This window comes from Pinus tabuliformis, chromosome Q (genome assembly GCF_031772625.1).
Source record: "Pinus tabuliformis cultivar Carrire ecotype Pingquan chromosome Q, CPIR1, whole genome shotgun sequence".
Taxonomy (NCBI): domain Eukaryota; kingdom Viridiplantae; phylum Streptophyta; class Pinopsida; order Pinales; family Pinaceae; genus Pinus; species Pinus tabuliformis.
Genome location: NC_142296.1, coordinates 280,461,207 through 280,471,678, shown reverse-complemented (window position 1 = coordinate 280,471,678; position 10,472 = coordinate 280,461,207). Strand labels below are relative to the sequence as shown.

Here is a 10,472-nt window from a genome sequence, read left to right as displayed (position 1 = left end):
CAAGTAGGAAGGAGTCCCGAATGACTGCCCAGAGATTCCTGATAACCACCCATTTCCCTGCTTGTCGTGCTGCCATAACTCGTTCTCTGGATTGTTTAAGTTCCACAACCTGTACTCGAGTGAGGTCCTCGTCCAAGAAAATCCTGTTGGGAAGAGAAAACAACTTCTGCTTAGCCTTGAAGGCGCAGAGTCGATCAGATGCAGTCTGAAACTTGAGGAAGAGAGTGGAGTAGTAGTCCAGCCAAGCTTTGTCCAAAGCTATATCGGGGAGGCTAAGGGTGTCCCGAAGGAATCTACCCCCACTTCCATAGGATCTGGAGAGGGGTGGGGTAAGGGGAGACCTCTCACCTTGAGATTCAATTCTCTTGGCCGTCTGTTGTGTTCTTCCCCAAGTTTGCTTGCACCACCTCCTTAATTGCTGCAAAAGGGGTAGGAGTTTTATCCTTCCCTCGAACCACCTGTACCCAAGAATTGATGTGTGTCTTCGTTTCTTGTTTGAAGGTGGCTTGTTGGGATCAAATTTCTTCTTGCTTGCTTTTAAGGTAAAGAATTTCTGCATGCAGTGCACCATTTGGATGATGGAGAATTTCCTGCTCTTTAGTTTCATGTAACATATTCTTAAGGGATAAATTATCCCCCTCCACCTCTGAAACTCTGGCAAAGAGGGTGTGTATTTCTGAACGGAGCTGCTTGTTTTCAGTTTTGAAAAATTCCATTTTCTGCAGCATTTGTTTTACCAAGGTTGTCGAGAATGAGAAATCGAACTGCAGGCTGACTACCACTTTCTCTTGCTAGTTTTCAATAGTTGATAATTCAACAAGGCTAAACATGTCATCTTGGCACAATTCGTCTTGTTGCATGAATCCGATCCCTGGATTTGGAACCCATTCTTTTGTCTCTGTCTGTTCCTCAACAGTAAAATTCATCAAAGGATTTAGAGAAAACCCATCTACCGCCATCTTGGTATTAGAGTCACTGTCAAATTTAGTGAGCAGATTCCGTCAAACACTTGACGTGCATCCTCAGGCTGCCTGTTCTGTTTCAGTAATCTGCCTGTTCTATTGCAGTAATCTGCCCTGCTCCTCACTGCTGCTCTGCTGTTGCTATCCACTGCCTATTTGGGGAACTTTTCCTGCTATCCGCTTTCTCTAAATTCACTATCGGCTTGGACTCAAATCCTAAGACTGATTCAAAAGCGTATGTAGGCGGGTCCAACAGATGAACGATTCAATACCCACCGACACCTGCTCTGTATGCACAGTCAGTCCAACCAAGGAATGAGCGAGTGTTTTCGAGATTAGATTAGTAGATGCGCTTCTCGAACCCAATCTGCAACTTTCTCCTGGACTGAAAAGTAGATTGCTATGGGAAGAAGGTTCTCTGCCAAAATGATATGGGAGAGCTTATAGTGATTGAGGGGGACAAGAGAGAGAGAGAGAGATTTAAACTTTGTATCTTTACGTGTAAGAGGAATGATTTCTCTTTACAATACCAATTCCCTTATCTTTAATACTACTTAGCCAACAATTTGCATAATATTATGTCAATGGCCTATATTGAACGATGGGAATGGTGATATATAGAGCCTTGTGATTACAACATTCCTAGGTAGGAAAGGGGAAATTCACAGTGACTTCATAGTATTGATTTACAAAGTGATTAGATTATGATAATGACTATTAATAAATACTTAAATATATTTCCAATTTAGTTTTGTTGCAATTAAACACCTTCTACTTGATTTCAGGACTAAAAGAAAAGACAATAATGTTTGTTGGAGATTCATTATTTTACAATGAATAGGTCTATGCTATGTTTACTACTCTAATTTTGTCTCTCTCACAAACAATTTTCATTAAATGAGACCCAATTTTCGTGCTTGAGCCTCTATAATATGGTTTTATAGTTGTATTGTGGATGTATATTGCATACAACAATGTTTTTATCTTCTAATTGTTTTAGTTGAAACAAGCTTATGGAGTTTTTATATTGTTTTACAAGGTCCCCACCTACTTCAAAATGTGAGCACAACAACTAGAGGACAGTGGTTGGTGTGGTTTATGTACAATAATTTTTCTCCTTCTTAATACATGGATGCAACTCCAATACTTATTTCTACCTAGTTCAGATTATTGTTCCATAATTTTAGTGACATTTTCCCTTCTTTCTTGGATTTGACATGATTATCGTTCATTGCTTATATTCCTTCTTAGAAAGTTCCTTCATGAGCTTTTCTCCCAACAAAGTATTTCAAAGTGTCTTACGTGACTAAAGTTCTCCACCCTACTTGATTATGAGTGGATGCATTTGTATTTGATTTCAAGACCAAAAGGAAAGATACTAATGTTTGTTGGGGATTCATTCATTTACAATGAAAAGGTCTATGCTATGTTTAGCACCCCAATGTTGTCTCTCACACAAATATTTTTCATTAGAGGAGACCCAATTTCCTTGCTTAAGTCTATATAACATGATTTTTATAGTTGTATTGTGCATGAGTATTGTATATAGCAATGTCTTTATCTTCTAATTATTTTGGTTGAAACAAACTTATGGAGCTTTTATGGGGTCCCTACCTATGTAAGAATGTGAGCACAACAACTAGAGGACAATGGTTGTTGTGCTTTAAGCACAATAAATTTTCTCCTTTCTTATTATTGGGATGCAAAAATGAATGCAACTCCAACACTTATTTTCCACATAGTTCATATTGTTGTTCCAAAATTTCAATGACATTTTTTCTTCTTTCTTGGATTTGTTGACATGATTATTGTTCATTACTTATATTCCTTCTTAGAGGGTTACTTCATGAGATTTTATCCATAGAAAGTATTTGAAAGTGTCTTATGTAACTAAAATTCCCCATCCTACTTGATTTTGAGTGGATGTATTTGCCCCTAGCTTCTACATTCACAACTTTGGAATAGGCCTCATGTAATATTTGGACATCGAATAAGTCCATTTCCTTTTGGATGTAACTCTAAAATGCACCAATGTACTTTCTAACCGAATTATATTTGTATTGAGAGAGATTTGGCATCATCCCATACCAGTTGTGAAATTAACATTATATTTGTCAACTTGTTGCCTTGAATTTTTCTATGGAATTTTGAGCTTACATTCATACCTTGCTTGAGAGAACCTCTCTTGTTTCGTTTGTTTGAACTCCTCCTAACTTAGGATAGGAAGTCTCCATTTCCATACTTTCCTTTCACATAAGCATCCTCACCATAACAATGCAACATGGGACTCTTATTTTGGCTAGATACTTTTGATTAACGCTATGCGATAACCTTGTCTTTCCCGATTTTGTAAATATTATAATGGAATGTAGCAAACTTACACTACTCTTGAAAGATCCTCTTTAGCCAAAAGCTATAGTTAGGGGTACTTATTCCACCAATGTTACCCATTACTTGCATCTAGTTGTAAATGCATGAAACGAATTGCTTGCATCAGTGGGACTATCCACAAGGGGTGAAATGCATCCATGGTGGGTATGGAATACCCCTAATTTATCCTCTAAGCAAGATCCCGTTCACACTAAGGGACATTTTAAGCTTTGTGCTTGTCATTAGTTGTGGGTTAGACATATCTTAACATTAAACACCAAATTAGCCTTTTAGTTATCAAATTAAATAATCAAGCTTCTTTGCATCCATGCTTTTATTACATGCTTGAATTTCCAATTTTTCTTCAACTCTAGATGGCCTACAAGGTGAGTTGTCGAACTAATCTATTTGCTTGCAATGATCACTTAAAATCCATATACTCACAATTATCACTTAAAATGTTGAGATGTTATTGACACTCTTGCAACTTGTTTCTACATTTTATATGGCATCACATTTAACAACAATGTGTCTTTATGCTTTTGTTGTTTATTTAAGCTTACACCATATTTCTCTTCGTACTCTATTCTCATTAAGCATATGTATTTCATGAGAAGTAGTTGGATTTTTCTTCTCGCACATTTAGCAGTCATGGGTTTATCTACTATTCACAAGCATTCTTCTAATTTTATTTTCTGGATTCATATGAATTCTAGCGTACTACCTTATATTTAATTATGATATGTCCCATTAACAAAATATCTTGACAATCTCTTCCAATTTTTCATATATTAACCTTGATTTCACACCAAACTAATATATCCCATGGCATGGTTCCTCTTATGACAAAGAAACATGATTAGTTACAATCACGTTTCCTTTGATTCAAACTTTATGACTAATGGTTTTCTTTTGGATATCAATTCATCTTCTTTTTAAATTGGAGCTTATGCTTTAGGAGTAGTGAAGAAAAGGGTGCATTGGTACCTCGCCAAGGCCATAGAATAATATACATAAAGGCTACATCAATGATAATCAATATAATAAAAATCCACTTCTAGCAAACCCCACGCCGAGGAATAAAATATCCACTAGACTTTGAACCTCCATCATTGTTACACCAACCACTCCAACTAACCACTGAACCACAACCCGATAGACATAACTGTCAATGTATCTATTACATATGCAATATGTGATGCTTATAAATTGTGGTTTACACATTCAAGATATCACCTAAATGTATTGTGTCATTAGTCACTAAATTGATTCTTATATCGATACTCATGGATGACAATATGACTTAAATTTTGTATAAGTTCATAGTAGATTATTAACTAAAAACTATTTAATTTGTAAACATCTTTTTTACTTTTATCTTAAACTTTCAGATATGAATTGTGTGCAAGTTTTCCTATCCGACGTTTTGGGTGGACGCTCCACCCATCTTGAAAAACTAGGAAACAAAAAGATAAAATTAAATTTATTTATTTACTTTGTCAAATTAAATTTATGCTTAAATAGTCTAAGATACACTGCTAAAACTCTATTAAATTTTTTAAATTTAAATAATCTAAAATACACCACTATTGTATTGAAACATTAGTATATATATTCTTTAATTAAAATCTAAAAATATATAAAATATCAAATAAAGAGAAAATTTAATATTTTCAAAATGATTTTTTTTTTCCATCTATATTAATACATACCTTACATGTCACTTGCCATATCACAAGCAAAGAAAAGAAAAGAGAGGGCCCAGACTCCAATACTGCGCTTTATGTTTTTCATACGGTTTAAAAATATTGAAGAGAAGGTTGCAACATGTGACATTGTTACAGAGACACATAGCAAAATAATCAAAGATGCTTAACAAATAAATCTCAAGGAACTTTGTTGAGACGCATAGCAAAGAACCAAAGGCGCCCAACACATAAATCTGAAAGAACTTTGACATAAAAGATTATCCGACGATTACTTTCCTTGTTTGTGGACCTGTCCTCTTCTTCTGCGGTTCGGTGGAGATGGGCGATGAAAGCAGGGATGCCTCGTTGGAGTGGAGCTCCAGAGTCGAGCAACTGATAGACGAAGAGAACAACACAGAAGGCGCCATTAAACTTCTGGAGGACGTCATTGCAAAGCTCGAAAGCCTTCCCAATGCCGATACCAATCTCACCCTCGCCGTTGCTTTGAACGACATTGGGAAATTATATGCCAGTCTCGGCTTCTCCATCAAGGCCGATTCCTGCTTCACCAAGGCTCTGCTCATTAAACACAGAGCCCAGCAACAGCAACCCTACTCTTCTTCTAATCTCAGGTATGGGGATGCAAACTCATGCCTCGAATTTCTGTTTGTATTGGGATTCATCAATCCTGTTTTTGACTTTTACTGGGGGGTTCAGAGAAGAGGAAAGCGGCAAGAGATTGTCTGAAAACTCCAAAGAAACCGCAGCTAGCGAACCGTCTACCTCCTCAGACGAAGGTAAGTGAAAATGTTTACCTCTTCTTTTTTGTTAGTTGTGAATAAATCAATGTATTCAGTATTTGCTGTAGGGTTTTGTTCTATGGAGGGCACCTTTCACTTTAAATACATGATACATTGCTATAAATAATACATTGCATCTCCGGTTGTGTTGTGCTAGCATCAACACCCTCCCTTACTATTTTGATTTTGCGATATTCTAAATTCTTTATTCTTTAACAAAACAAATGCAAAGTAATATAGGGCGTCCTTGAAATTATTCATGAACTTATTTTGTTCGTCAAAGGAAGTAGTTGTGCCTTTACCATGCTGAATTCATGAATTTATTTCGTCAAGGGAATAAATTCTGCCTTTACCATGCTGATTCATTCATCATTGAACTCATATTGTTCGCTTGTGATTGATCTTTATTTGAGGTAGATATTTCTTTTTAAATCACTAAATTTTTCATAAAATTTCTTGGGCGATCATTCCTTGTATAGCAGAGAATGAACTTTTCCTAGTCATACAACGCTTTAAAAATATCTTTTGCCAGCAATATAGCATTGGAGAATGATCTTTTGTCGGCGATACAACATTGAAGAATGATCTTTAGCCATTGATACGGTTGCAGGAGAAAGAACTTTCTTCAGGGGTAAAGCGCTCAATAATCCTGTATTTCTGGTGATTAGTCACCGAAGATGATCTTTTCTTTCCTCAAATTTCAACTTTTTCATCCATTCGTTCGCTGAAAAAGATCTTTTCCAAGCGATACAACCACCAGAGAATCATCTTTTCTTGGCCAAAATTGTTGGAAATCGGGAGCTAGAATAGCTCAAGCAGAGCGAAACACCAAATGCCTACATTTCATAATTTTAGCGAGTAGCTGTTATGGTGACAGACATATCTGAATAGAGGTTGATCATGGTCTTCATAGAATGTTTAGCCGAACCACTGCGTGGTTGGGTTAAGGCCTTCAAACCCACCACCTTACAAGATGCCATCACTAGGATGCGAGACATGGAAGATGCAGTGCCTAAAGCTAAATTTCCCTCCAAACCACTTATCAGTATCACTCAGAAGAATAGAGATAAGAGGCCGTTTCAGAGAGAGTGGGCTACGAAGGACAGGTTGTATGACGAGACTCAGAGCAAGCTGAGAAGGAAGAAACTCTGTTTCGTTTTCAAGGAAGAATAGGAACTACGTCACAGATGCTTGGGAAAGGGGAAGGTCCACTATGTTGAGGTGTTGTTAGACAGTGACGATGAAGAAGATTTAATTCCAACACTAAGTAGTGAGCCTAGCAATTCAAAGGGGGAGCAGCCCCATGAGGAAGCTAAAGGGGATGAGAGGCCTTGTATGGGGATTAAGGGTGGTACTATCACCACTCTTTCTAGAGTCCCTAGATACTACATCTTCAGGATCAGGGGCATCATACAGGGATAATGAGTCATAGCCTTGGTTGAGGGCGAAGCAACTCACAACTTCAATGTAGCCTTGGTGGCAAAGACAGGTATTTCCACAAAAGAGTTTGAGGACTTTAACATTGTGGTGGCTAATGGATACACATTACATGCACACAAAGGGTTCCACGCTTGAACGTGACACTAGGTGTTGACACCTAATCCTTAGGGATTGGGAAAATATTGTAAATATGAAAATAAGAAGATGAAGACACATTGGAATATGAATTCCAAGGGTCTCTCTCTCCTTTGTATATAGTGATGATTTTCTTAATAGAAATCATTTGTGGAGTTACCAATTCCTGGCTTGACATCTTGCTCAGTAACTCCTCTGCTCACTACTCTCCTTTGACAAAAAATTTGCATTTTGTCCTTGATTCCCTAAAGTTATGCTCCAGTAATGCATATCCTCCTTGTTCCCGTGGACATTGAATGCTATCCAAACTTTCTGGAAGACATAGGTCGCTGGTCCGACTTGTCGGATACGAAGTACCAGTGTTGTTAAAAGCGCGCTTTTTTCCCTCAGGCGATTTAATCGCGCGTTTTATGGGTAAAAAGAGGCTATTTTTTCTGGTGATTTTTTTCCGAAAAAAGTGCGCTTTTTTCGAAAAATCGCGCTTTTTCCCGAAAAAAGCGTGGGGTGCCGGGGCAACGGGTTTTATAATCTGATTTTCGATTTTTTTTGGTTCATTTGGACTGTGGGCGCGCGTAGGAGGAGGAGAACGTGTTGGAGAGAGGAGCTGGAGGGTTTGTGAGCAAATCTAAGTGCTTGTAGGACAAATTCAAGAGGAGACCACCAATTTCTCCATAAAAACGGTATGTGGATTAATTTTTTTTTGTTTTCCTTGTTTAAAAACATTGTTTTTCATTGTTTTTGGTTGGGAAACTTCATATGGGCACCATTTTCCTTTTGTTTTCATTGTTTTTAAAGAATTTTTTGTATTTTTTCATTGATTTGGGATGGGTAAATTGGTATGACTATGGGAACCAATTTTTTATTTTATTTTTTCATTTTTTTAAAACATTGTTTATGTTTTTTCATTGTTTTTGGCATTTGCCATTTGGTTGGGTAACTTGGGTTTGGAACTTTGGATTCTGGAAATTTGTAACTTGTAATTTTGTAAATGCTAAATTGTAATCCTAAATTCCTATTTCCTAATCCTTGTTTTCAACTTTTCCCATAGGTTTGCAAATTCAAAATTCAAAAACAAACATGCCAAGGAAATTGGATCCTTTTTGGGAATATGGTGAACCTAAAGCTCCGAATGATAGACAAAACTTGAATTGCAAGTTGTGTGGAAAGGACATACGTGGGTGGTTGTACAGGTTGAAGTTTCACCTTGCACAAATCCCTGGACATGATGTGGGGCCCTGTATAAATACAAATCCTGAACTTATCCAAAGAGCCATGAGAGCATTGGGAGAATTAGAGCACACTAGAGAGGCCAAAGAAGAACTCAAAAGGCAACTAAAAATATCAGCTGAAGGAAGTGGGCCAAGTGGCACTGGTTCTACTGCAACATCAGTCAATCCGGTAGCTGCATCATCATTTTTTGTTCCTCGAATCACACCTGGTTCACAACCATCTATCGGTTCAATGCTAAAAAGAACTGAAAAAGAACAAGCTGACAGGTTGATGGCAAAATTTCTCCTCTGGAGTGATATTCCTTTCAGCATTGTAAGGAATAATCCATTTTTCCAACCTACTGTTGATGTTATTGCCAGTGTTGGCCCGGGGTACAAAATCCCTTCTTATCATGATTTCAGAGGCCAGATTCTTCAAGATGAAAAGCGTGACTGCACCCAAAGATTGGAGGATTTTAGGGCATCATGGGCACAAACAGGATGCACTGTTATGTCAGATGGTTGGACTGACCAAAAGGGGAGAACCCTTGTAAACTTCTTGGTTAGTTGTCCCAAGGGGACTATGTTTATCAAATCTGTTGATGCATCTCATCAAATCAAAGATGCAAGAACTTTATGTGATTTGCTGGATGTGTTTATTTTGGAGGTGGGTGAACAACATGTTGTCCAAGTCATAACGGACAATGCTGCAAATTATGTTGCTGCTGGTAGAATGCTTATGGACAGGCATCCTACTTTATTTTGGACACCTTGTGCTGCCCATTGTATTGATTTGATGTTAGAGGACATAGGGAAAATTCCCTTTGTCAAAGATATTGTTGACTCATCAAAAACATCACAAAATTTATATATAATCATACATCTATGCTTAGCTTGATGAGAAGATTCACCAACAACAAAGAGTTGGTGCGCCCCGCCATTACACGGTTTGCCACGAGTTTCATATCTCTTCAATCCCTCGTGAATTCTATGTGGGATGTGAAGAGAATGTTTCTTTCAGAGGAGTGGCATGCTATGTCAATGAGCCGCAAACCAGAAGGAGAGGCCGTATGCAGACTAGTTTCATACCAGGAAGACTTCTGGGTAGGAGTGCAGGAGGTGTGCGCCGTTACTGAACCTTTGGTAAAGGTTTTTCGGTTGGTTGATGGTGAGAAGCCCGCAATGGGTTATTTGTATGAAGCCATGGACAGGGCCAAAGAAGTCATTCGGGCCTACTATGATGATAAGGGAGATGATGGGTTTCAGAAACAACTCCTTCTATGGGGAGTGATTGATGAGCGATGGAACAACACACTCCATCGTCCCATTCATGCTGCTGGGCTTTTCTTGAACCCTGCATTTTCTTATGCATGTGGGTTTGATTTTGATGCTGAGATCATGGATGGATTCTTATCCTGTGTCCAGAAGATGGTGCGATCTCCAGAACAACGTATAGAGATCTCTAAACAAATTGAGACATATAAGATGGCAGGTGGTACATTTGGCTTTGAGATGGCTGTCACTGATAGGACGATTAAAATGCCAGGTATTTTTTAGTTTGTAACTTTGTTTCAAATTTCATTGTCTCTTCAAATTCCATTTTTTTCTTATGGTTATTTAAAATTTTATTTGTAATTTTGTTGTAGATGCATGGTGGAAGATGTATGGTGGCAGAGTACCCCTTTTGCAAAAGCTTGCCATACGCATCCTCAGCCAAACATGCAGCTCCTCAGGATGTGAGCGCAACTGGAGTGTATTTGAAAAAATACACAACAAGAAGCGCAACAGGTTAACACTTAAACATTTAAAATATTGCAAATTTCCAAATAAATTTTTGAATTCATTAAACAATATTTTTTTTATAATATT

The 10,472-nt window shown here is 37.7% G+C and overlaps 1 protein-coding gene across 4 annotated transcripts in view; it reads left to right on the top strand.

Annotated features, from left to right (window-relative positions):
* Window positions 1–5,106: 5,106 nt before the first annotated feature.
* The window catches only part of LOC149219322 (uncharacterized), a 136,871-nt gene continuing 131,505 nt past the window's right edge, over window positions 5,107–10,472 (top strand). For 2 of the 4 annotated variants that reach the window (XM_089384343.1, XM_089384342.1), the window contains exons 1-2: window positions 5,108–5,652; window positions 5,738–5,817. In XM_089384343.1, the coding sequence (XP_089240469.1) occupies window positions 5,360–5,652; window positions 5,738–5,817 (373 nt within the window). In that variant the 5' untranslated portion in view covers window positions 5,108–5,359. Of the gene's footprint in view, window positions 5,653–5,737; window positions 5,818–10,472 lie in introns of all 4 variants that reach the window. The other 2 variants (XR_016249230.1, XM_089384341.1) reach the window with 2 other exon arrangements.